Source organism: Lontra canadensis, unplaced genomic scaffold, assembly GCF_010015895.1.
Source record: "Lontra canadensis isolate GAN:19392208 unplaced genomic scaffold, GSC_riverotter_1.0 scaffold86, whole genome shotgun sequence".
NCBI lineage: Eukaryota > Metazoa > Chordata > Mammalia > Carnivora > Mustelidae > Lontra > Lontra canadensis.
The window spans coordinates 7,189,579-7,217,078 of NW_022631080.1; the positions used below are offsets into that span (position 1 = coordinate 7,189,579).

At 41.3% G+C, this 27,500-nt stretch overlaps 1 protein-coding gene across 4 annotated transcripts in view; it reads right to left on the reverse strand.

The window, feature by feature from the left end:
* Nucleotides 1–3,788: 3,788 nt before the first annotated feature.
* LOC116882621 (sushi repeat-containing protein SRPX) overlaps nucleotides 3,789–27,500 on the reverse strand; it is a 202,096-nt gene continuing 178,384 nt past the window's right edge. For all 4 annotated transcript variants that reach the window (XM_032883144.1, XM_032883143.1, XM_032883148.1 and 1 more), the window contains 2 exons: nucleotides 17,686–17,807; nucleotides 3,789–4,321 (listed from right to left, as the gene is read on the reverse strand). In XM_032883144.1, the coding sequence (XP_032739035.1) occupies nucleotides 4,138–4,321; nucleotides 17,686–17,807 (306 nt within the window). In that variant the 3' untranslated portion in view covers nucleotides 3,789–4,137. The remainder of the gene's footprint in view (nucleotides 4,322–17,685; nucleotides 17,808–27,500) is intronic.

The following is a 27,500-nucleotide window of genomic DNA, read 5'->3' on the forward strand; positions in this document are numbered from 1 at the left end:
TTTTGGACTGATGTTTTCATTTTTATTTGTCTTCATGTATTTTTAAATTTTTTTTATTTGTCATAAGTTGTTATTTTTTGGCCTCTTTTTGGCCTATTTTTTTGGCCTACTTTTTTCTAGTTTTTAAAATTGTAATTGATTTCTGGTTTCATATCATTGGGGTTAGAAAAGGTGCTTTAGATATTTCAGTATTCTTAAATTTCTTTAGACTTGTTTTGTGGCCCCACATGTAATCTATACTGAAGAATGTTCCATGTGCTTTGAAAATAATGTGTATTCCACTCTTTGTAGATGGAATGTTCTATATGTAGCTGTTAGGTCCCGGTCTAATGTGCCATTCAAGGACAGTTTGGTTGTTGATTTTCTGTCTGGATGATCTATCCATTGATGTTAATGTGGTATAAAAGTCCTTACTATTATTTTGTTACTTTCACTTTCTCCCTTTATGTCTATTAATATTTGTTTTATGTATTTAGGTGCTCCTATGTTTGGTGCATAGATGTTTACAATTGTTATATCCTTTTAATTGATCCTTTTATTGTTATGTAATGACCTTCTTTATTTCCTGCTACAGTCCATTTAAAGTCTTTTTTGTGTGATATAAGCAATGCTACAGCTTTTCTTTTTTTTTTTTCTCCATTGGCATATCTTCTTCCATCCCTTCACTTTTAGTCTGTATGTCTGATGTAACTCTCTTGGAGGCAGCATATAGATGGGTCTGGTTTTTCTACTTATTCAGTCACCCTCTATCTTTTGACTGGAGCATTGAGTTCATCTACATTTGATGTAATTATTGGTAAGTATTGCTAAGTATTTATTGCCATTTTGGAAAATTTTCTCTTGTTGCTTTTGTAGTTCTCTTCTGTTCCTTTCTTCTTTTGATGTCTTCCCTTGTGGCTTGATAGCTTGCTTTCATTTTTGCTTGGATTTATTTGTGTGTGTGTGTGTGTGTGTTTACCATAGGTTTTTTATTTGTGGTTTTCATTACATTCTCATAACATCCTATGTGTATAGTACTCTATAATAAACTGATGGTTATTTAAGTTTGAGCACGATCTAAAAACACTAAATTTTAAATTCCCTCTCCCTGTTTTATATATATATATTTTATAACTTTTTATTTTGTATATCCCTTGACTAATTTTTGTAGATGTAATTAATTTTACTACTTTGTGTTTTAAATTCCACACTGGCTATTTATAAGTAAGTAATCTGCCTTTTCTATCTGATTGCTTTTACCTGTGAAATTTTTTCCTTTTATACTTTTCATACTTCCAGGTATGGCCTTTTCTTTCCACTTAAAGAATTCTCCCTTCGTTTCTTGTAAGGCTGGTTTAGGGTTGAGGAACTCCTTTAATTTTTCTTGTCTGGGAAACTCTTTCTCTCTCCTGTTCTAAATGATAGCTATGCTGGCTAGAGTGTTCTTTGTTGTAGGTTTTTTTATCACTTTGAAGATACCATGCCATTCCTTTCTGGCCTGCAGAGTTTTGCTGAAAAATCATCTGACAGCCTTACAGAATTTCTTTTGTATATAATTGTCTTCTCTTGCTGCTTTTAAATCTTTATCATTACTTTTGCCATTTTAATTATTATTAAAAGACAAACCTGAGTTTATCTTCCTAGGGAATCTCTAGGCTTCCTGGACCTGGATGTCTGTTTCCTTCCCCAGCTATTATTTCTTCAAATAAATGTTCTGACTCCTCTCTTTCTCTTCTTCTTGTGGGACCCCCTTAATGTGAATGTTAGGACATTTGATGATGCCACAGAATCCCCTTAACCTACTCTTTTTTATTCTTTTTCCTTTTCAGCTTGGTTGCTATCTATTACCATTTTCCAGATTGCTGATCCATTTTTTTTCCTACATTCTTTCATCTGCTATTGATTCCCTCTATGAATTTTTCACTTCACTTATTGAATTCTTCAGCTCTGACTGGTTTTTTAAATTTCATATCTCTTCATTAAGGTTCTTAGTGAGTCCATCCACTCTTTTCTCCAGTCCAATGAGTATCTTTATGACCAATATTATCTCTGTTTTATTTAGTTCTTTTACTGTGATTTTGTCTCGTTCTTTCATTTGGGACACTTTTCTCCGTCTCCACATTTTCTCCAACTCTGTGCCTCTGTGTATTTGGAAGGTCAGCCCTGTTTCCTGTTCTTCAAAGTAATGGCCTTGTGTAAAAGGTCCTGTGGTGCCCTGTAACACGGTCCCACCTGGTCATCAGATTTAGGCACTCTAGGGTATCCCGTGTCATCTGTGTACACTCTCCTTTTGTGACTGAGCCATGAATGTCTCCAGCTCAGCTGTCTGCAATAACTTGCTTTGCTTTGCCTACTCTGAATGCATTGGGCAGTTTTATTCTCTGTGCTGTTGAGAGGTCTGGCTGCAGTCACCCCAGGCTCCTTCATGGGCAAGGACGGTAGTCAGCCTAGCTGTCCACAGTTAGCCTTTCTGATACAGCTGCAGGCGCACCAAAGGGCAGTGTGTGCCCCATGAACAGACAGCTGAAAGGTCTGGCTGCTGGAGCTGTGAGTGTGCTGGTGAGGGAGCAGCCATCACATTGCAGGGGGCAGTCCTGGCCAGGGCTGCCTGCCAACTGAGGCAGGGCAGGCAGGTTGAACTGGGTGGTTGCACGGGAGATGGCCAGGGTGGAAGCATGCTGTGCTAACAAGAGAGATGGACAGTGTTAGAGGTGGCTCCTATAAGCATCTGGCTGTCTGGGCTGGAGAAGAGCAAGAAAAAATGGTGCCCACCAGTACTTTTGTTCCCAGAGGAATCTGCAGATCTCTGACATGCATTCTAAGATTGGTTCATAAATCTCCATCATGTACGCCCTAGGTGCTTATCAAGCTGTTGCTTCTATGCTGGCTCTTTAAGGACAGGAACTCGCTTTCCTATCACCCTTGGGCTCTTCCAGAGTGAAGCCCCAATAGTTTCCACAGCCAGACGTTATGGGGCAGTACGTGGTGTGGGGTCTGGTTGTCTCCTCCATGTTTGTGATGTCCCTCCTCTTCGCAGTTAGTTGTGCCAGGGGTCTGGTTCGCAACCATATCTCCACTCCTCTTACCTTTTGTGACATGGCCTTCTTTCTATGACCAGCTGTAGAAGATCTGTTCTGCCAGTCTTCAGGCAATTGTCAGAGTTCGTTTTATACGTGTAGCTGATGACTCGATGTGCCCATGGGATAAGGTGAGTGCAGATCCTTCTTCTCCATCTTCCGAATGTCTGTTTACTTTGATTCTAATAGTTCAATGGTTAGTAATTAGGGAGCTTTTTTTTTTTTTGCCAGAAAGTAGTGCCATAGCACAAGTTCTTGGTTTCTCCTATGGGAACGGACTTGCTGCTAAGGTTCTGAGTGCACACATTAAAAATGTGCTAGCAGACTGGAGGTAAGTGTGTGTTTAGCACTTGTGGCTTTGGGCGTGGCCTGGTAGGACTATCTTCAAGGGGAAGGTCCCAGAACATGGAATTCCCACAACAGCGTGATGATCCCTCTGTCTTTGCTGATCCTTCTGACCTCTGACTCATAACAATGGTCATTAGGGAAAAATAAAAGGAGACAATTGGTGCTTCTTGTTTATGCTGTCAAAGTTGGTGATCAAAGGCTTACCTCTTTGATTTTTGGCTTGTTGCTGTCATGAACTACTCTACCACCTGGAAGGTGAGTTAGAGAGGGAGCTCTCCCAGCTCAGCTGAGTTCCTCCTGATGAAAGTAAGTACATTTTTCCATTCCTAAAACCACTGAGCCAAGTAGGGCTTGGGCTTAAAACAAAATAAGTTTTACTAAATTTGCTCCAAAATATTTTATTAATATGTTTTATATAAAAAAACAAAATAGAAGTAAGTTATGTGTTACACTGAATAACACACTGAAGGCATGTAGAAGGCTGTGTTTTCTAATTTCTCTAGAAAGTTGACCAGCCATGATTGGAATAAGGAGAAAGAGTACCTATCATAGTCACCATTTCTGGGGAGTACACTTCAAAGTACAAAAAGCACCATGGTAATTTTTAAGTGCAAAGAAAGCTCATATTAAAATAGACTTTAAAAATTACAAATAAAAATCTGTACATCAAGAATATTTTTCTGGCCTTTCCGTGTGCCTAGTACTGTGGAGAACGAGAGGAGGAACTGTCACATCAGGTGTTACAGGTCTGGCCCATTTCAGCTTGCAGCACCATCTCCTCTTTTCGCAAGGGGAAAGTGTCGATCAGGTTGAAGAGGGCCACAGGCATCACCAGGGAGACATAGCGCTCCTTGTCCATGCCATGCTTATCCACGAGCACCATACTGAAGGAGTAGAGTGGGATACGCAGCAACAATCTAGGGCAGACAGAGAGAAGACTGTCAAACCGGACTCCCAAGGGTTCTGTTGGACCAGCCAGAGCCCTATAGTGACACTGTGGGCAGAGAAAGGCTTACTACTGCAGACTTACTCATCTAAAGACCCTTGCTACTCATAGTATGGTGTTTGGACTAACAGCGTCACTGGAGAATCCCAGGCTCCACCCCAAACCTGCTGAAATAGATCCGAGTTATTAACAAGATTCCCGCAAATGAATGGTATGCGCCTGAAAGGGTAAGTGGTACCGCTTTATACCCATCAGCAAGATCCTGGGCCTCCCTTGGTGCGCTAGGTGCCAACAGTTACTACAGGGTGTGTACAACAGTCCTAATAGATCTTCTGCGTTAAATTGGAGTCAACCCAAATTTACAGACTAGGTCTGCACAACCAGGTGCATACTAGAACTAAGTCCATGGTTAATAGGGGTGATTGTGCCCTCTAGGGAATATCTGGCCATGTCTGGACACATTTTTCGTGGGCACAGTGGAAGGGGTACTTCTAGCCTCTAGCAACACAGGGATGCTGCTTAATGTCTTCAGACCCACTGGAAAGCCTCCCCCAAAAGGGAGTCAGCCAGCCCCCAAGGTCAATAGTACGAAGGTTGAAAAACCGTGGACTAGGCAAAGGTGATCGAAGTAAGCGTCCAAACAGTGTAATTGTGGCCCATTCTGGCTCACGCAGTAGCCAGCTCAGGACGGCAGTTAGAGGAGATTAAGCTTGGTCTATGCTCCAGGTCCAATAACTTGGTTCATTATAATCTGTACCTCAGATAATTCCCTCCCAAAAAAGTCTGATTTTTTTTTTCCTACTCTATCCCACTAGAATTTATCTTGTGGAAAATAATGATTTTTGTAGCAACAGAAGCGTGTTTCGACGAGCACTGCCAGGGAAAGCAAACAGGTCGATCAGCTGGGCCCACTCCGTCTCTTCTCGGTTTTACTTCTGAATTGACTTCGCTAGATGTTCTATGTAAGGCGGACCATACACTGCCATCTGTATTTAAAGTGAAATATTTTTCCTCCCACCCAAGGATCAAGGGGAAAATATTTGCTACTCAAAATCCAAACTGACGATACTTGCTTGTTTAAGAGAGTTTTGGGGAAGATGGGAATAATTTCCGTTTTATCTCAGTGGGAAGCTTAAATTGCTAATCTGATGCTAGTGGCTAGAAGGAAAGAAAGACAACAGTTAAATCTCTCTACCAGGTCTCCTGCGACAGGAGAGAGCAGCTCAGGTGGAGCTGACTGAGAAATGCATGAACTGAGTGGTTGTAGACCACGAAGTGGGTCAAAATGGAGATAAACTGCTCTGCATCTTTGAAAAGAGGAGTACTTAGGTTTTTCTAGAGGAGAGAGGGATGTCTTAATGCAGAATGGTCCCAGAGAACAAGAGTAGAAAAGAAAGCTGGTCTGGAGGGCGAAAAAGGCCACGTGTTGTGGCGGTTGGAGTCTGTGGGAAAAGGGCAACCACTGAGGAAACGTAGCATTGGATGCTCTAGTGCTTCTGAGGCTAGGGTGGCAATCTCTCATGGTGCCACCATCTGCTACCACACATGCTCCTCATGTGAGCCTTATGCCTTGATGGACAGAATATAAAGAGGAAAAACAACCATGGGAAGAAATGAGTGTTCAGGTCAGCAGGTGATCAACAGTCACTGGAAATGTATCCCACCATGCCCGATAGACCACAGAAATCTTGGAGATGGATGATGGGACACCCCACAGGCTGAGGGGTGTTGCCAGCAGTGTGCTGGAGTTACACAAATGCCTGTAATGAGCTCTTTCTGGAGAATCTTCTAGAAAACTCTGGAGACTCAAAAAAATACAGGCTGTTATGTTTCAAGATGGCAATGGAAGATCCTGAAGTCACCTCCTCACATGGACACAACAACTTTACAACTACATCTGGAACAGTTTCTTCTGAAAAAACAACAACAACAAAAAAACCTGAGACCAGGCAGAGCGACTACTGCATATCAGGAAATGAGAACAAAGCCACATTGAAGCAGGTATGAAAAGACGAAACACAGTCTCGGCAAAATAGCCACACGCCCAGCACAGTGATACCAATCATGAGGGAACTGAAAACCTGGAGCTTTTCTTTTGAGGATCAGAGTCTCTTCAGCCCACGCAGGGAACCCTGTCTTTTGAGATCTGCACATGAGCGCGCTCCCCCAAATGTCTAGCTTTGAAAACCAATAGGGCCAAAGCACAGGAGATGTGCAGGTCTGTGGTAAATGGAGAAATGGTGCTTACAGGGCTCAACCTACAAACTACCCCCAAAGGGCAGCCCAGAAGGAGCCATTTGAAAAGCACCCAGACATCAGGTGAAAGAAGCTCCTTTGATCATTTTTAAGTGTGTGACTGAGCCTCAGGGACAGAGGCTGGTGGGTGCCATTTTCACACTCCGTCTTGCTAAAGCCAGTGGAAGCCATCTCTTATTTTATTTTTGGCCTTTGGGCTGCTTCTTCACACTCCAGCCAGCAGGTGCCATCTTTGTGCTATCCTTCTAAAGCTGGTGGGCGCTGTCTCTCTCCATCCAGCTCTCCCTCTCCATCCATCTCTTGCTCCCTGTTGTACACACTCGAGCTCTTTTGTTCCTAATCTGTCCCTCAGGCTTGATTTCCCTCCAGCTCTGTCCATCTCTCTCTCTCCCCAGCTCTCACAAGCACTCCATCTCTGTCGCACTCATCTTCTCTCCATCTGTCCTTTGCACACTTATTCCCCATTTCTCTCTCCTTTTCCCTCTCCTCTCTGTATGCGTGTCCATCTCCTGCTTTGTCTGTGTCTCTCCTTTTCTCTCCTTTTTATCCTTCTCTTTCTTTCTCCCTCTGTGTCTGTCTCCCTTTCTCTGTATGTGTATCTCTGGGTTGGTGCCTTTCTACCTCTCTCTCTCTCTTCCCATGTAGGTCCCAGTCTTTGTCTGTGTGTCCCAGCTTCTGCCCCTCTTCCTCCTTTTCCCCCCAGCCCCTCTGACCATCTCCCCCACTCTGTACATCTCTCTCTCATTCTTCTCCCTCATATCCCTCTACCCCCCTCCATTTGTGTGTGTCTCTCTCTCCCTTGCTCCTCTCCCCCCTCTTTCCCTCTAACCACCTCCTTATGACTCTTCATGTCTTGGTTTCAGTGTGTGTGTGTCTCTCTCTCCTTAACACTGTCCCCCTCCATCTCTCTTTATCCCCATTTCAGTGAGTACCACCCTTTGCATGCCCCCCTTGGTTTCACTCGAGCTGATGGGCCCTAACTTCACACACACCATCTGCCTCCCTACAACTCTGTAGTATTTTCCAGGAAGGAGTGCACACCTTCCCTGGCTCCCTGATACTTGCCGATGATGCTGCTAGGACACTTGTACATCATCTAGCTCTTGAGCCCATGTTGCTGACACCTACAGGTCCTACAAGCCAGTAACTAACAAGATAAAGTTCTTAAACAGCAACCACCCGCAGGAGACCACCACTCGTTCAGACCCAGGAGTTTAGTCTTTCTCTGAAAGAGGCCTATTCGCTTATCATCATAGCTACGGCATGAGGGGCGGATTTCTTAAATCAACCTCTAGGGACTGACTGTAAACCCTTCCGAGACCTTGGAGGGGAGATGCTATCTTTGTACTGTGCCTCTGCTGCTCTCCAGAGTGCTAGCATCTACTGGAGGAGAGCTCACAGATGTTTGCTGCCCCAGTTTTTACATCTGGTGAAATGGATTTTGTGGATGCTACCCAGAGGATACCCCTTGATCACAGGTTCCAGAGGCCAAAAACACTTGCATCCCGGGCTGCCACCAGACTGTATCAATCAAGAAGACCATTGTTGGTAAGCTATCCCCGGCCTGGAGCACCGCATGGACAGATTAAAACAGATCCCATCTTCCTGTGAAAAATTCCCATTTGTTTATCCTGGAACCTCCTCCTGAGGGGGCAGCCTTTAGCTTCAGCACATAGCTAGGAACCTACGGAGGGGCTCTCAGGAAACATAGTCCCAGGGATGCCATCTTGGTACTGTCCCTTTATCTCACTACAGCTCACCCATATGTCCCAGAAAGGAGCTTGTGCAGTTGTCTGAGGTCCCAGTTTTTTGACTGCCACCCAGGGGACACCTCCTGATCACGCAGCTCAGATGACTAGTGGAACTAACACTTACAGTCCCACAACACTGTGTATATGTTTGTATCCTTAACAGCTGCTGGTTGGGGAGTCTCGCTTCCAATGAGCCTGAATCAAAGTGCTAAGATTCTTACCTTTGGTACATGGATACATATTGGCACAATCTCAGATATTGGAAGCTACTGAAAATAAAATAGTCTGCTTAGAGACTCAGAAAGGTTTGAGAGACCATCAAAAGCTACAGCAACAGATGACCAATAAGGATCATCTCCTATATAAGACCACCATTTCAACAGTGGGAGAAATGGCTGTTTAATCTAATACAACAGAGGAAGATGCTCCAAACCACATAGCAAGATCAAACGTTGGAAAATAAACTTTAATAAAATGGAGAAAAGTAATTTACTTGATAAAGAATTCAAAGTAATGATCATAAAAATGCTCTCAGAACTTGGAAAAAGAACGGTCTAGTCCATTGAGAACTCCAAAAAAGAAAATATACAAAAGTATCAAACAGAAGTCACAGAGCTGAATATTTCAACAACAAAATGTGAAAATACATGAATCTTGGAACACTGAAAAAAATGAAATTAAAATATTAGAACCATTATGTAAAAAATTTGTGTGTGTATGGAATTCAACAAGAAACTAGATGGAGAAATAATCAGTGAACTCAAAGATAGGGCAGAAGAATTTAAAGTTCTTTTTTTCTTTTTGCTGCTCTGAACGTGTAAACAATTAAAATAGCTTTCAGGACATATGGAACAATGCCAAGCAGACTCACATTTGCATATATGATTCCATTATTTGTACACAAGAGGTCCCAGAAGGAGGAGAGAGACAAAGAGGCTGAAAACTTCCCGACAGGGGAAAGAAACAGACAACCAGATCAAGGAGGCCCAGAGAATTCTAAATAAGAAGAAACCAGAGATCTACACCAAAACATATTATAACTAAAATGTCAAAAGTTAAGACAAGGAGAGAACCTTAAAAGCAGCAAGAGAATAACAGCTTGTTACCTACAGGAAAACCCCAGAGGACTATGAGCATGTATTTTCAGCAGAAACCTTGCAGGCCAAAGGGAGTGGCATGATACATTGCAAGTGTTCAAAGAAAACAGCTTCCAACCAAGAATAGTCTATTCAAAAAAATTATTCGGAATTGAAGGAGACATAGTTTTGCAGACAAGCTAAAGGAGTTCATCATCACTAAACCACCTTTACAAGAAATGGTAAAGGGACTTCTTTATGCTGAAAAGGATGGGCATTGATGAGTAACAAGAAAACATAAGAAAGTATACATCTCATTGGTAGAGGTAAATATATAGAAAAGCTAGTGGATTCATCACATAAAGGTAGTATAAAAGGTTAAAACATGTAAGTAGTAAGAATTGTAACTACAATAAGTTAAGAGATACACAAGATAAAAAGATGTAGTTGTGACACCAAAAACATAAAATGTATTGTTTGGGTAAATACCTAGTAGGGCAATTGCTGGATAAGAGGGTAGCTCTATTTTTAACTTTTTGAGGAACCTCCATACTGTTTTCTACAGTGGTTACACCAGTTTGATTCCCAGCGACAGTGCACAAAGGTTCTCCTTTCTCCACATCCTCATCAATACCTGTTGTCTCTTATGTTGATGTCAGCCATTCTGCCAGGTGTGAGGTGATAGCTTATTGTGGTTTTGATTTGCATTTCTCTGATGATGAGTGATGTTGAACATCTTTTCATGCATCTCTTGGCCATCTGTAAGTTTTCTCCGGAAAATGTCTGTTGATGTCTTCTGCCCATTTTAAAATTAGATAATTTGTTGAGTGTTGAGTTGCATAAGTTCTATATGTATTTGAATACTAACTCGTTGTCAGCTAGGTCATTTGCAGATATCTTCTCCCATTCAGTAGGCTGCCTTTTAGTTTTGCTGAAGGTTTCCTTCACTGTGCAGAAGATTTTTATCTTGACGAGGTCCCAGTAGTTCATTTTTGTTTTTGTTTCCCTTGCTTCAAGAAACATATGTAGAAGGAAGTTGCTGTGGCTGATGTGAAAGAGGTTATGGTCTGTGTTCTCTAGGATTGTTATGGGTTCATGAACCTTCAGGCAGACACCTAACGACTGAGCCACCCAGGTGCCCTGCAATAATTTTTAAGGTATTGTTGGATTCAGTTTACTTGTATTTTGTTGAGGACTTCTGTATCTATGTTCATCAGAGAAATTGGCATGTACTTGTCTTTTTTGTGGTGTCTTTATCTGGTTTTGGTATCAAGGTAATGCTGGCCTCATAGAATGAATTTGGAAGTTTTCCTTTTTCATTTTTTTTGGAATGTTTTGAGAAGAACAGGTACTAACTCTTCATTAAATGTTTGGTAGAATTTGCCTTTGAAGATACCTGGCCCTGGAGTTTTGTTTGTTGGCAGGTTTTTGATTCCTGGCTCAATTTCTTTGCTGGTAACCAGTCTGTTCAAGTTTTCTCTTTCTTCTTATTTCAGCTTTGGTAGGTTATAGGTTTCTCAGTATTCATCCCTATCTTCTAGGTTGTGTTCTTGGTTTCACTTATCTATTCTATTGGTCTAAGTTTCTATACCATTTATTCTGACCTAAATCTTTATTATTTCCTTCCTTCTGCTGGTTTGGGGTTTTGTTTGTTCTTTTTCTAGCTCCTTTAGGTAAAACATTAGTTTTTTTGGAGACTTTTCATGCTTCTTGAGGTAGGCCTGTATTTCTATGAACTTCCCTTATAGAACTGGGTTTACTGCATTTCAATGGTCTTCAACCATTGTTTTCATTTTCATTTGTTTCTTCTTTGATTTCCTGATGATTGACCCATTCATTGTTTAATAGTATATTCTTTAACCTCCATGTATTTGTGGTCTTTCCAGATTTTTTCCTTGTGGTTGACTTCTAGCTTCATAGCATTGTGGCCAGAAAAGATGCATGCATGGTATGACTATCACTTTTTCAATTTGTTAAGGCATGCTTTGTGGCCTAATAGGTAATCTATTCTGGAGAATGTTTCGTGTGACTAGTGCCCTTTTAAAATATATGGTACTTTATGTGTTAGTTTGTTCTCTAGGAAAAATGTCAATAAAATTCTATTTATCAACAATGTAGTTTGAGACCAAAGAAATGAAAATATAATAATACTCATGGAATGTAATAAAAACAGTTCTAAGAGGAAAATTGATAGTGATAAATGCCTACCTCAAGTAAGAGAATAAATCAAATAAATAATGTAACTTTACACCTCAACCAGAAAAAGAACAAGTAAAGGCCAAAATAGAAGAACGGAAATAAAGTTCAGAGTGAAAATAAATGAAACAGATTAAAAAGACAATAGAAAAGATCAATGAAAGAAGAGCTAGCTTTTTGAAAAGATAGTAATATTGATAAATCTTTAGCTAGATTCACCAAGAATCTAGCTCAAATAAGGGCTCAAATCTGAGGGCTCAAATAAGTAAAATCAGAAATGAAAGAGATGTTACAACTGATAACATAAGAATACAGAAAATCATACAGAAAACCATAGACTATTTATGAACAATTATATGTTAACAAATTAGACAACCCAGAAGAAATGTATACAATTCTAGAAACATAAAACTTTCCCAAACTGAATCATGAATAGAAATATCTGAACACACCAAATTCTAGTAAGGATACTGAATCAGTAATCAAAAAACTTCCAACCAAACAGAAGACCAGGTCCACACATCTTCACTGGTGAATTATAGCAAACAATAGTAACAGTCCTTCCCAGATGGTTCCTAAAAATGGAAGAGGAGGGAACACTTCCAAACTTATTTTATGAGGCCAGCATTTCCCTAATACCAAAACCAGATGAAGACATTAGAAGGAAAGCCCAATATCCCTAATGAACATAGTTGCAAATATCCTCAAGAAAACACTAGCATGCTGAGTTCAATGATCCGTTAAATGGCTCATTCACCATGATCAAATGGGGTTTCTTTCAGGGATGCAAGGATGGTTCAAAATCTGTTAACATGTTACACCACATTTGCAAAATGAAGGATAAAAAGAATAAGCTCATCAATAGATGCAGAAAAACTGTTTGCAAAGCTCAATATTGTTTATGATGAAAACTCTCAACAAAGTACAGAGGAAACAAACCTCAACATAACACGGGGTATATATGCCAAGCTCACATCTAATATCATACTTCAGTTGAAAAGCTAAAGGTTTTCCAGTAAGGTCAGGAACAAGACAAGGATGCCCACTCTCACCACTATTACTTAACAGAGTATTAGAAATCCTACCCACAGCAGTTAGGAAAGGAAAATAAATCAAAGGCCTCCAATTGGGAGGGAAATACTACACCTGTCACTATTTGCAGAGGACATATTATATGTAGAAAGAGAAAATCCTTAAAGATTGCACTAATAAAGTGTGAATACCTGAATTCAGTAACATTACAGGATGCAAAAATCTTTTGCATTTCTATACACTAATAATGAAATATCAAAAAGGAAATAAGCACTTTCACAATTGCATGAAAATGAATACCTAGAAATAAATTCAAGGAGGTACAAGACCTGAACACTGAAATCTATAGGACACTGATGAATGAAATTGAAGAAAATACACAGGAAAAAGACATTCCATGCTCATGAATTAGGATATTATTAAAATGTCCATTCTACCCAAAGGAATATACAGATTCTTCTAATTGTATTTTTTCACAGAAACAGAACAAAAATATCCTTAAAATTTGTATAGAAGCACAAAAGGTGCTGAATAGCTAAAACAGTTTTGCGAAAGAACAACAAAGCTGGAGGCAGTGTGCTCCTTGGTTTCCAACTATATTACAAAGCCATAGTAATTGAAACAGTATGGTACTGGCATAAAATCAGATGCATAGGACAGTAGAACAGAATAGGGAGCCCAGAAATAAATCCATACACACATGGCCAATTAATTTATGATGAAAGAGCCAATAGCTTCCAATGGGGTAAGAAAATTTCTTCAATAAATATTATTGGGAAAACTGGGCCACTGTCATACACTGTATACAAAAAAACTCAAAATGCCTTAAAGACTTGAATGGAAGACCTGAAACCCTAACATACAGGAGAATATATAGTCAGTAAATCCAACTTCACCGTGATGCTTTTTTTGGATTTGACACAAAAGTAAAGTCGACAAAAGCAAAAACAAACAAGAGGGAATATATCAAATTAAAAAGTTTCTGCAGAGGCCATTATCAACAAAATGAAAAAGCAACCTACTGAAGTGGAGAAAATACTTGCAACTCATATCTGAGAAGAGACTAATACCCAAAACATATAAAGAGTGCATACAACTCAGTAACAAAACAACAAACACAAAATTAAAAATGGGCAGAGGAATGGCATAGATGTTTTTCCACAGAAGATATACCCACGGCCATCAAATACATGAAAACAATCTCAACATCATTAATCAGCAGGGAAGTGGAAACCAAAACCACAGGGAAGTATCACCTCACTCCTATTAGCACAAATACTATTGGAAAGACAAAAAGTAAGTGTTGGTGGGGTACCTGGGTGGTACAGTCCATTGAGTATCCAAGTCAGTTTCAGCTCAGGTCGTGATCTCAGGGTCATTAGACTGAGTCCTGACTTATGCTCTGCACTCAGCTGGGAATCTGCTTAAGGCTCTCTCTCCCCCCTCTTCTCCCTCTGTCCCCCCCTCCCTTCCCCACCTCAAATTAATAAATCTTGGGGGGAAAAAGAATTAGTAAGGTTCTGGAGAAAAGGGAACACTTGGGCATTGTTGGTGACAATGTATAATGGTGCAGCCACTTTGGAAAACAGTATGGATATTTTTCAAAAAATTAGTAACTATATAATTGTCCAATTCCACCTTTAGGGGTTTATCTGAAGAAAACGTAAAAAACTAACTTGAAAAGGTATATGCACCCTCTTTACTCCAGCATTATGTACAAGAGCCAAGATATGGAAACAACGTAAGTGTCCATTGATGGGCAAATGGATAAAGGAAATATGGTACACACACCCACACACGCGCGCATGTAAAAGAAAATGTTGCCATTTGTGACCATATGGATGGACCTTATGGAGATTATCCTAAGTGAAATAAATCAGAGGACAAATACCATGTGGCGTCACTTTTATGTGAAATCTAAAACAACAAACAAAAAAAACCTCATAGATACAAAGGACAGACTAGTGGGTGGGTAAGGTGTGAAGGGGGCCAAAAGGTAGAAATTTCTAGATCTAAAATAAGTCATGGGGATTCATGTAAGGCATGGCAGTTATAGTTGATAATACCATATTACGTGTTTGAAAGTAGCTAAGACTAAATCTTAAAATTTCACAAGGAAAAAAATGTAACTACATATGGTGCTGGTTGTTAACTAGACTTAGTCTGATCATCATTTTGCAATATATACAAATATTGAATCATTGTGTTGTATACTCATATAGTGTCAATTATACCTCAAAAATAATATGCATATAAAAATAATGGCCTCCTTTGTCCCTATCACCCTTGCAATTGCTGGAAAGTTACTCTAGGGAACATGAGTTTGCCCAGACCTTCAGGTCTCTAAAACAGGTGCTGGGGGCACTTGGGTGACACAGTAGATTAAGCATCCAACTCTTGGTTTCAGCTCAGGTCATGATTTCAGGGTCCTGGGATCAAGCCCTGCATCCGGCTCCACGCTCAGTAAGGAGTCTGCTTGAGATTCTGTCCTCCTTCCTCTGCCCCTTCACCCCCCACAAGCATGTTCACGCACATATGCACCCTCTAAAATAAATCTTTAGAGAAAAACACATGAGAGTGAGAAACAGGAAGGTGGGAACTTTGCAACACCAGGCATTGCTGCTGCCTGTCAATTGCTTCATGATGGCTTCAGTGCTATTGGAAAGTAATATTCTAACCAGGCAAGAGAATTTTTAGGTTCTCCAGGTATTCTGCATCTCCTGTTCTCTCATGCTTTCTATTCTTTGCCAAATTTGGCTCTTTTCATCTGCACTAGACCCTAGGGTGGAATTCAAAGGGAAAAAGATAAAGCATCCACCTGCCAAGTCCCTTATTCCAGATCTGATAAAGGGAACATGTGTCCTGACACTGACTCCATTAGGTAATACCTGTGACAGATCCTCTCTGCATGACATCTACCTGGACTATCTTCTGGCTCCCCAGTCATGATTAACCCTCTTTTTATAGGCTGCTTTGCAAAATTTCCACTTCAAAGTTGTGAAGCCATGAGGCCTGTGGTTCTCACGATGTGAGCCCCAGACCAGCGGCTTCGGCCACGCTTGGGAACACGCTCAAAGTGCCAATCCTCAGTCCCCATCCTAGACCTACTGAAGCAAAGACTGTGGGCATGGGGCCCCATTCTATGTTTTAGCAGTGTTCCAAGTGATTTGGAGGCTGCTCCAATTTGAGAAGCACTACATAATTCATGTATGCACTTTCTTGTTGCTTTGGCCGTCCCCAGCCCGCAGAGCTCTAGAGTCATCCCAACATCTACGACTTAAATCAGATTTTTCTGTTCTTCAAATTCCAGTCGTTTAAAATCACATCAGAATTTTACCCAGATTCCCTCTCTATATATATCTGCAATCCACAGTAACATCTAGCAGATTCTGTGACAGGTTTGTAAAAAAATCATGAGTACAGGATGTGAGCCAGTAGTTCTAAATTACCAACAGCTTCCAACACACACTTTGGAAATTTTTGTTATACATTTTCAGATGTCAACATAGTTGTCTCCCTAGGTTTACGGTTTTCAACTTGAAAGAGAACTCCAAGTACCCTCTGAGAAGCTATTCTCACCCCTGGAAATAGTAATTTTAACTTTGTCTTAGTTTCGAGTCATTTCCTCTAGTTACTTAGCTCCAACAGGGTTCCAAGCACTGTGCTAGGTACTGGGTAGCAAATGTTGAGGGGATCTTGGGGTGACCTCATAAGTGTCACCTCTGGAGAGGTGTTAGCCAATGCAGCAGGACCAAAAAAAAAAAAAAAAGTATATCCCAAAGGTTCTGAGTATACCCCGCCTTCTCCCTCTTTCAGCCAACTAAAGATAATTCAGGTATCTTCATTTCTTCTTCCCTCCTTTGCTCTCTGAGTTTTTGATCTTAGTATGGATGGGGTGCTCTTTCTGGGGGGAGAGAGAGAAATCAAAAATGGAGGGGGGTTGCCAAAAGGCAGATGGAAAACAGACACGTTAAAGAATCTATTGTGTCATTCTATGACATCACTGGCTAAGGACATATTTCTATCCTACACTCTCCCAAGGGATCTCTGTGAATCTCTTGGAACATCTGAGATGGGGCTCAAGTCCTCTTTCATTATCTTCTTCTGGGAATATGGAAAGGCTGCATTGTCTAGCCTGCCTTGAAGTTCGGTTGCAATCATGGGATGGATTCTAGCCAATGGACTTGGAGAGAATAATCTTATGCTTCCAACAGGAAGCATGAAAGAGGGGTAGGGTTTGTTGTCCTCTCTCCCAACCCCTTTGCAGAAACCTGGAATTCCTGTGTTTTAAATGTTGACTCTACAGGATGGTGGGACCACCACCAGCCTGGGACCCTGAAAGACTTTGAAGAGTAGTGACTATGGACTATGAATACATAGCCCCCCTTGCACTGTGGGAGAAAAAGGATGGGTGAGAAAGGAAGATTTTGAGCAGTTTTGCTTTAGCCTAATTATCCTTTTCACAGTGGTCAAGAGAGGCAAGTAAATATTTGGGATTGTTCTGAAATTACCTTTTGGCTATTGAGTTCTGCTTTTCGAAGGCACCACGACTCTGAGCCTGAGCACCATGATTCTAGCTTTGTTAAGTGTTACCAAAGGAAAATATAGTTGTTAAAATGGGGGTATTGACAAGTACCCTGGAAGCATGGAGGTAAAAGAGGCCAAGCCTGGAAAGGCTAACTGGATGCCTGCTCTCCTAACAGCATGAAGGATTGCGTAGGTCCTTTTCATAGCCTTTTCCCTACCCACGCTAACCCCACCCAGCAGAAAGACAGACAAAGCAAAGACAAAGCATAGCCCCTTGGTTAAAGGGGGAAGAAGATAACACAGGAAATTATCCACCACCTGATAAATACGCATGTGCAGCACCATGCCAGTTTGCATGGTCCTAGAACTCTCAGACTACAAGCAACTCAACATTGAAGGTTACGTGGAATTAATACTGAGTAGCAAGAAATCAGGGAACATGATCCCCAAAAAAGTACATTGTAAGGATACAATTTAAGGCCAGGACTTCCACCTACCTGAGCTGCAGGGCTAGGGCTGGAGGCATGATCTTTGCTCCTATCCTGCCGATGAGGGTCGGGAACACACCTACAAGCTCCACCACTGTGATGTGTCGAAGATCCAGGCTACACTGTGCTTGCTAAAAAAAACAAAAACAAAAACAAAAACAAAAACGCAACAACAAAGGGAGAAGTGTGAGCATGAAGAAAGACTTCCAGGTCAAACTGCAGAGTGCCAGCAACAGCAGTGTTCCGCTCTGGGTAGTTTATTTGCTTGCTCCAAATATTCTTGAAAACAGTGGAGAAATTGGGGTTCAACCAGTGGTTATAAAACCTAAATACCCTTGTAGAGAAACCACTCAGAGTTGGCTTAGCAATCAGATTTTGAAAACCTAAGCAAGTTGGCAGTCTGTGTATTTCCAGAAGCGGGGGGGTGAGACTTTGCATGAGCTGAAGATCCTAGAAGGTGTCCAAACCCACCCCCCAGAGAATTCAAATTTGTTTTCAAGGACAGAAGAGTATTGCCAGAGTCCCCTTATCTGACCTTGCTTCTCCCCAACTCCCTCGTCCCAAGCTCCTCACACCCAAACACAGTAAGAAAAGACACAGTAATAAAAGGCTTCAGTCTTTGTCTGGTGCCCTAGTTTTGACATCTGGTGACCTATTATGCCTGTTGCCCATAGGACACCCTTTGAGAGCCTGACACTAGAGGCTTTGGCATAGGGGGGAGAGGGCTTGCATTTTTGGGTCCCAAGGGACCATAAAAATTGGAGACAGAGTTATTGGAGAAGTACAACTCCTACAACACAGCAGAGAGGAAGACTGAAATACACCAGCAGTCTTTTTCTTTTGAGATTTTCTTTGAGAGAGAGCGCGCGCGCGAGCGAGCATGCGCACAAGTCAGTGGCGGGGTGGGGGGAGGAGCAGAGGGAGAAGGAGAAGCAGCCTCCTCTGCCAAGCAGGGACCCCGACATGGGACTCGATCCCGGGACCTCAGGACCATGACCTGAACCTTTAGGCAGTCACTGAACCGACTGAGCCCCGCCCGCCACCCAGGCACCCCTATCAGCATCCTTTCTGAGAATGGGACCTGCCTGCTTGTCCAGGAGGTTTGGCCTGAGGGGCAGGCTTCCAGATTAGCATGCGTCTAGGGGCCTCCAGAGGTGCCCTCAGGGAGTGGTGACTAGGGGATGCCATCTTTGGGCTCTAGGTCTGCCTCATTCCACCTCACTGTTATCTTCCAGAAAGGAGCTTATTTCTTTGTCTGGTAACTTGATTTTTATGGCTGCCGCCAGGGAACCCATCCCTATCACCCAACTGTGGTGTCTAGTGGGGCTTCGGCTAGCGGTCCTCCAGGCCAGAACCAAAAGACAGAGGGTTCCTCACTAGCTACCACCTCAGGGCACAGCAAGGGGTGCCAACCCAGTAGCTCAGTCATATGTGAAAGAGGCCTGTGAGCTTATCAGCACAGCTGCCTCTCATTAAATACACCTCAAAGGACAGCCTGCAACCCTTCCCTTGGACGGCAGACCCCGTCCCTTCATGCTCTCCCTTGTCCACACTCCAGAGCAACAGCATCTACCAGAGGGGAGCTGTGTAAAAACTGGCGCCCCAGTTTTTAATGTCTGGTGCCTGGATTTTTGTGGCTGCCACTCACAAAATGCCCCGTGATGGCCTGGCTCTGGTGGCTGGAAGGGCCTGCATTCCTGGGTCCTATGGGATGGTAACAGTCAGAGTTCCTGGCAGGCTCCCACCCCCAGGGCACTGGACAGCCAACCGAGGCACAACCCTGGTATGGCTGTGAAAGAGGCCTCTTTGTCCTGGATCTTTGGCCAAACAGGTGGACTTCAGGCTTGGTGCACATCTAGAGGCCTGCAGAGATGCTCAGGGAACATTGGCCAGGGGACACCATCTTTGTTTGCTCTTGCTCTCCCCCCGACCCTGGAGGTTTTCTGGGCTATGCCCAGGCAGCACAATTCACTCACTGCCCTACCCATGATGGATCAAGACTCATAGCCACTCCTGACCAGGGAGCCTCTTTGGGCAAATCTGCGAGTTGCCATAAGTGAACCCTTCCAGTCCTGCCAAGACAGGAGCAAGAGTCATGGCCCCACCGGCTGTGGAATATGGCTTCTACCCGCCTCCCTCTGACAGGGAGGATTGGTAAGAACACCAGGGCACTACCTAACCTGACCACTCCCAAGCTGGGAGGTAGGTGGGCAGTGAACACAGTAGTCCTATTCTGACATGAACTTGAAGCTTGGCTTGACTGGAGTCAAGACCAAAAATGAAGAGCATTAGCAACCTTGCAGCTGCTGCTCCCACTGAACCCAACAGGGAAACCAAGGCACCACCCACTCATTCTTCACCTGATTGCTGAGTACGGCTTCCCGACTGCCCGACCAGGGTGTCTTCCCACAGCACAAGGGATGCTGGGTGGCCTATGTGACAACCCTGCTTAGAGTGGCACTTGAACAGAGGGCAGGGCCCATGACTCTTCCTGTCTGCAGAGCAAAACTGGCAGCATCACATGTCCGTGACATTCAGTGCCTACTCTTGCCTCATTCAGGTCCACGAACAGTGAGCTGTGCAGGCCCTGGGTTTCATCCTGCACCCTGCCCTCACCAGAGCTGAGAAGCTGTCATAGCTCTACCTCCTGCTGAGGATAGCAGCCAGTCCTGCCTAATAAGCCTGACCTGAGAATCCAGCCCATCCTACAGCTTCACTTGGGTAAGAAAGCAAGCCAGCTGTCCTATCCAGCTCTTCTCAGTAGTGGTCCACACACCCCATCCCCCAACCACCGGCCTTAGAACTCAAACAGTTCTAAGGTCTAAATAGGTCTAAAATAGACCCTAAGAGCAGGACCCACGTGCCCAAAGACACTACCAGCAGACACAGCCAAAACACCAAAACTGAGCTGATTGCGGAGGAACTGTCTCCCCCAGAGCGAAACTGCAAAGTCTCGAAGAGAACACTTACTCGAATGTGTACAGACCAACATAAGGAATCGAGGATCATGAACAATCAGCAAAGGGAACCCATCAACGGCAGTTCCAAAGGGAACTAATAAAGCTCTAATAACTGATGCTAAAGAAATGGAAATCTATGAATGGTCAGAGAATTCAGAATAATTTTAGGTTTAGTGAACTACAAGAATGCATAGACAACAAAATTAGGAAAGCAATGCAAGAACAAGACAAGAAGTTCAAAAGTTCAACAAAGAAGCAACGATTAAAAAAAAAAAAAACCAGGGACACCTGGGTGGCTCAGTTGATTAAGCATCTGCCTTTGGCTCAGGTCATGATCCCAGGGTCTTGGGATCAAGCCCTGCATCGGGTTCCCTGCTCAGCGTGGAGCCTGCTTCTCCCTCACCCTCTCCCTCTGCCATTTCCCCTGTTTGTGCTCTGTCAAATAAAACCTTTTAAAAAATAAATTGAAAAAAAAAATCCTAGAGTTAAAGCATATAGTAACTCAACTGAAGAATTCCATACAGAAAGCATATAGTAACTCAACTGAAGAATTCCATACAGAGCATCCAAAGCAGTCTTGGCTATGCAGAAGGGAAAAAAAAAAAAAATCAGCGACCTGGCAGATGCAGCATTTGAAACTATTCAGAGGATAAAAAAGAATAAGGAATGAAAAAGAAGTAATAAAGCCTAAAGGACTTATGGGACAGAATGGAAAGAAACAATATTCACATTATGGGAATTCCAGAAGGAGGATAAAAGGGGAGAAAGGGGCAGAAAGTGTATTTAAAACAATAATCACTGAAAATTTCCCAAACCTGGACAGAAAATTGAGATCCAGATCAAAGATGCCCAGATGATCTCAAATAGGGCTATACTGAGACACACCACAAGTAAATTGTCAAAAGTCAAAGATAGAATAAGAATTTGAGAAACAGCAAAAGAAAAGAAAGAAGTTACTTACAAGGAAAGCCCATAAGATAATTAGTGCATTTTTCAACAGAAACTTTTCAGGCAACAAGATAATGGGTTGGCATATTCAAAATATTGAAAGAAAAAGAAAACTGTCAGCCAAGCATAATATACCAGGTGAAGGGGTTCTTCAGAAACGGGGAGATTAAGATTTTCCTGATCAAACCAAAGTTGAGGGAATTCATCTCCATTAGACCTGCATTACAAGAAATGCTAAACAGAGTTCATTGAGTAGAAATAAAATAATACTTAGCTGACATCATAAAAACATAAGAAGGCAATATAAAAGTCACTGTTGATGGTAAAGTATATGATCAAAATTGGATGGTAAGGATGATGCTTAATTCACTTACAACTCTAGTTTTAAAGTTAAAAAATGGAGTAAAAATGACTCAAACTACAATCATCTGTTATTAGTTACACAATATAAAAACATGTGAACTAAAACATCAATAACCTAAAATGTGAAAGGGAGGAGAAGTGTAAGTATAAAGCTTAGGAATTCTATTGAAGTTAAGTTGGTATTGGTTTAAAATAGAGTGTTACAATTTTAAGATATTTTACTTAAGCCTCATGGTAACCACAAGGGAAAAACCTGTAGTAATTATACAAAAGAACATGATGAAGTCAAAGCATATTGAAACCATAAGACATCAAAAACACACACAAAAAGACAGAAGGTAAAGATATAAGAAACAATAGATCTACAAAACCATAAAGAAAACAAATAACAAAATAGAAGGTACATTCTTATCAATAATTATTTTAAATGTAAACACATTAAATTCTTCAATCAAAAGAATACGTGAATGGATTTAAAAAAAAAGAGAGCTCTAACTACATGCTGCCTACAAGAGACTCACATTAGCCTTTAACACACAGAGACTCAGAGTGTGTGGATGAAAAAGAATATTTCGAGTAAATGGGAACCACAAAAAGTAGAAGTAGCTATACTTGTATAATACAAAACACTTTAACCTAAAAATGGTAGAAAGAAACAAGGGGCACCTGGATGGCTCAGTCATTTAAGCGTCTGCCTTCAGCTCAAGTCATGATCTCAGGGTAGGGTCCTGGGATTGAGCCCCGTGTTCAGCCCCCTGCTCTGCAGTGAGTCTGCTTCTCTCTCTCCCTCTCTCCCTGTGCCCCGCCCTGTACTCATATGTGCACTCTGTCTCAAATAAATAAATAAAATCTTAAAAGAGATGAAGAAGTTCATTATGTAGTGATAAAGGGATCAATACATCTGGAAGATATAAAAATTGAAAACATTTATGTACCCAACATCAGAGCAACTAAATACATAAAGCAAAAACAGAGCTAAAAGGACAAATAAACAGCAATAATACTTGTGGATTTTAATATCCCTCCATCAACAATGGAGAGATCATACACTCTCCAAAGATAGCCAATAAGGAAACAGTGGATTTGAACAATACTATAGACCAAATGGACCTAAATGACATACACAGAACTTTCTATTTGAGAACAGCAGAGCACACATTCTTCAAATACTCATGGGATATCTCCTAGGATAGACCATATATTAGGCCACAAAACAAGTCTTAGTTCAGTAAGAATAAAATCCTACCAAGTATCTTCCTTGCACATAATGATATAAAACTAGAAATCCATAACAAGAGGAAAGTAGAAATGCCCAGATATATGGAAATCAAACACTTCCCTGAACAGCCACTGTAGTGGAGAAGAATTCAAAGGGGATATAAAAAAAAGTATCTTGAGACAAATGAAAATGAAAACACAACATATCAAAACATAAGGGATACAGCAAAAGCAGTTGAGAAGGAAGTTCATAGCAATAAAAGCCTATATTGGGGTACCTTGGTGGCTCAGTCATTAAGCGGCTGCCTTCAGCTCAGGTCATGATCCCAGGGTCCCAGGATCAAGGCCCACATCGGGCTCCCTGCTCAGAGGGAAGCCTGCTTGTCCCTCTCGCACTCCCTCTGCTGTATTCTCTCTCTCTCTCTCTCTCTGTCAACTAAATAAAATTTTTTTAAAAAGCCTGTATTAAGAAATTTCCCAAATAAACAACCTAATTTTATGCCTTAAGTAACTAGAAAAAGAAAAACAAACTGAGCCAGAAGTTAGTAGAAGGAAGGAAATAAGATTAGGGTAGGAATAAACTAAACATAGAACAGGAAAATGGGAAAAAAAAAATCAACCAAACTAAGAGTTGGTTGTTTGAAAGATAAGCAAAATTGACATAACTAAACTGACTAAAGAAAAAAAAGGATCCAAATCAACAAAATTATAAATGAAAAAGGAGATGTCACAACTGATACCACAGAAATATAAAGAATCACAAGAGGCTACTATGAACACATACATGCCCAAAACTGGACAACCTAGAAGAAATAGAAAACTTCTTAAAAACATACAAACTACTAATACTAAATTAAGAAAAAGTTAAAAATGTGAAGAGTCTGGGATGCCTGGGAGGCTCAATTGGATAGGCATCTGCCTATGGCTTAGGTCATGATCCCAGAGTCCCGGGATTGAGCCCCATGTCGGGCTCCTGCTCAGTAGGAAGTCTGCTTCTCCCTGTGCCTCTCACCCCACTCATGCCCTTTCTCTCAAATAAATAAATAAAATCTTTAAGAAAATGTGAATCGTCTAAATACTAGTAAGGAGACTGAATCAGTAATCTAAAACCTCACAACAAAAAAAATGCCCAGGACAAGATGGCTTCACCGGTGAGTTTTACCAAACAGTTAAAGAAGACTTAAAATCAATCCTTCTCAAATTCTTCCCAAAAAGTGAAAAGGAGGGAATTCTTCCAAACTCATTTTATGAGGTCACCATTACCCCAAAACCACAGCCAGAAAAGGATAAACCAACATCCCTGATGTTGATGTTGGCTCAGTTGGTAGTGTCTGACTTTTGATTTCAGCCCAGGTTGTGACCTCAGGGTCCTGGGATTGAGCCCCACATCGGGCTCTGTGCTCAGTGCGGAGTCCACTTGGTCCTCTTCCTTTGCTCCTCCCCTGGCTTGTACTCTTACTCTTTCTCTCAAATAAATAAATAAAATTAAAAAAAAAAACAGAAAATGCTTAGGAATAAACTAACCAAGGAGGTGAAAGATCTCTACTCATAACTATAAGGCAGTGATGTCAAAGAAAACACAATTAAATGAAAAGGTATCCTGTATTCATAAACTGAAATAATACTGTTTAACTGTGCATACTACCAAAAGCCATCTATAGATTCAATGCAATCACTATCAAAATTGCAATGGATTTTTTTTTTTTTACAGAAGTAAAAAAAAAAAAAATCCTAAAATTTTTATGGAACCACAGAAGAACACAAATATCCAAAGCAATCCTGAAAAGAACAAAACAGGAATCATTACACTTCCTGATTTCAAGCTATGCTACAAAGCAGCTATAGAATCAAAAGACTGTTCTACTGGCATAAAAAGAGACACACAGATGGATGAAACAGACTTGAGAGTTCAGAAGTAAACCCAAGTATATGCAGACAACTAGTATTTGACAAGGGATGCAGAAATACTCAATGGAGAAAAGACAGTCTCATCAATAAATGGTGCTGGGGAAATTGAATATTCACATGTAAAAAAAGGAAATTAGACCTGTATCTTACACCCACAAAAATTAACTTGGCATGATTAGAGACTTAAACATCAGACCTGAAACCATGAAATTCTTAGAAGGTAAATTAAGGAAAAAGCCCCTTGACAGGAGTCTTGGCATTGATCTGGATATGCACCTAAAGCACAAGTAACAAAACAAAATGGGACTACATCAAACTAAAAAGCTTCTGTACAGCAATAGAAACAAAAAAAAAAAAGTGAAAAGAAAACTTACAGAATGGGAAAAGTATTTGTAAGCCATATATCTAGTAAGGGTTTACAGTCCAAAATATATAAAGAACTCTTACAGCTCAATAGCAAAACAAAACAATGGAATATTACTCAGCCATCAGAAAGGATGAATATTAACCATTTACACCATTGTGGAGAGAACTGGAGGGTATTATGCTGAACAAAATAAGTCAATCAGAGGAAGACAATTATTGTGTGGTTTTACTCATATGTGGAATATAGAAAGAACACAGAGGATCATAGGGGAAGGGAAAGGAAACTGAATGGGAAGTCATCAGGGACAAAAACCATGAGAGACTCTTAACTCTAGGAAGCAAACTGAGGGTTGCTGGAGGGGAGGTGTGTGGGGGGATGGAGTATCTGGGTGATGGACATTAAGGAGGGCATGTGATGTGATGAGCATTGGGTGTTATATGTAACATTGAATAACATTCAATAAAACATTGAAGACTACATCTGAAAATTATGATATACTATATGTTGGCTAATTGAATTTAAATAATAAAAAAAACTCACAAAAATTCCCACAAATAATCTAATTTAAAAATGGGAAATATCAGAATAGAAATTTCTCCAAAGAAGATACACAAAAAGTCAGCAGGCAAATGAAAAGACGCTCGATGTCACTACTTATCAGGGAAATGCAAATCAAAACCATGAGATAGCCTCATCCTGTTAGAATGCCATCAGCAAAAAGACAAAAGATAACAAATCCTGGTAAGGATGTGGAGAAAAGGGAACCCTTGTGCGCTGCTGGTGGGAATGTAAATTGGTGCTGTCATTATGGAAAATAATATGGTGGTTACCCCCCAGATTAAAAATAGAACCTTCATATGACAGCAATTCCACTTCTGGATAGTTATCCAAAGGAAACAAGAACACTCACTACAAGAGTGTTCAGTGCAGAACTGTTTACAAGAGCCAAGATAAAGAAACCACCTCAGTGTCCATTGACGGATGAATGGATTAAGAAAATAGGAGAGGGGCGCCTGGGTGGTTCAGTGGGTTAAGCCTCTGCCTTTGGCTCAGGTCATGATCTCAGGGTCCTGGGATCAAGTCCCGCATCGGGTTCTCTGCTCGGTGGAGAGCCTGCTCCCCCCACCGCCCGCTTGCCTCTCTGCCTACTTATGATCTCTGTCAAATAAATAAGTATTTTAAATAAGTGTTTTAAAGAATACTTAAAAAAAAAGAAAATAGGAGATACACACAATGAGATATTACTCAGCCAGAAGAGAGGAAGAGGCACAATACATTCAAAGTGCTGGGGAAAACAAACAAACAAAAATGAAAAAAACAACTCCCAACCAAGAAGACTAACCAGTAAAAGTTATCCTGCAGAATACAAAGAGATAAAGATTTTTATGGACAAATAAAAGTTAAAGGAATTCATCATCACTAAACCAGCCTTACAAAAAACTGTTAAAGACACTTCTTTAAGCTGAAATGAAAGGGCAGTAATTCATATCAGAAAGACTCACTGGTAAAGGTAAATATATAGTAAAATTGGTGGGTTGATCACATAAAGTTAGTATGAAGGTTTAAAGACAAGAGTACTAAAAACACATTAAGGGATAAACAAGATAAAAGATGTCCACTATGGGAGGAGGGGCAAAATGGTGGAGAAGTAGGACACCCTGTTTCAACTGGTCCCCTAAAGCGAGCTAAATATCTACCAGAACCCTCTGAACACCCATGAAATCAGCCTGAGATGTAGGATTATACGCTGCTGGATCTCTACAGGGGCAGAAGACAACAGTGGACAGGTTAAGTGTACTGGGAACGCACAGACTAATATCAGAGGATAAACAGAAGGGGGAGGGAGCCACCAGAAGTGACCCACTGGAAAGTAATACCCCAATACAAAAGTACCCTGTGATTGGAGACCAGCATTGACTTGGAGTCTGGTTAAAAGCACTCAAAGAGCAAAAGATCTTAAGGGGCAACTGGTGGAATCGGGCGGTCATGGGCCTGGGCCTAAGCCCACAGACCCAGGACAGCCACCACTGGTGACCACCCATGCCAGAGAGAGTGTGGCA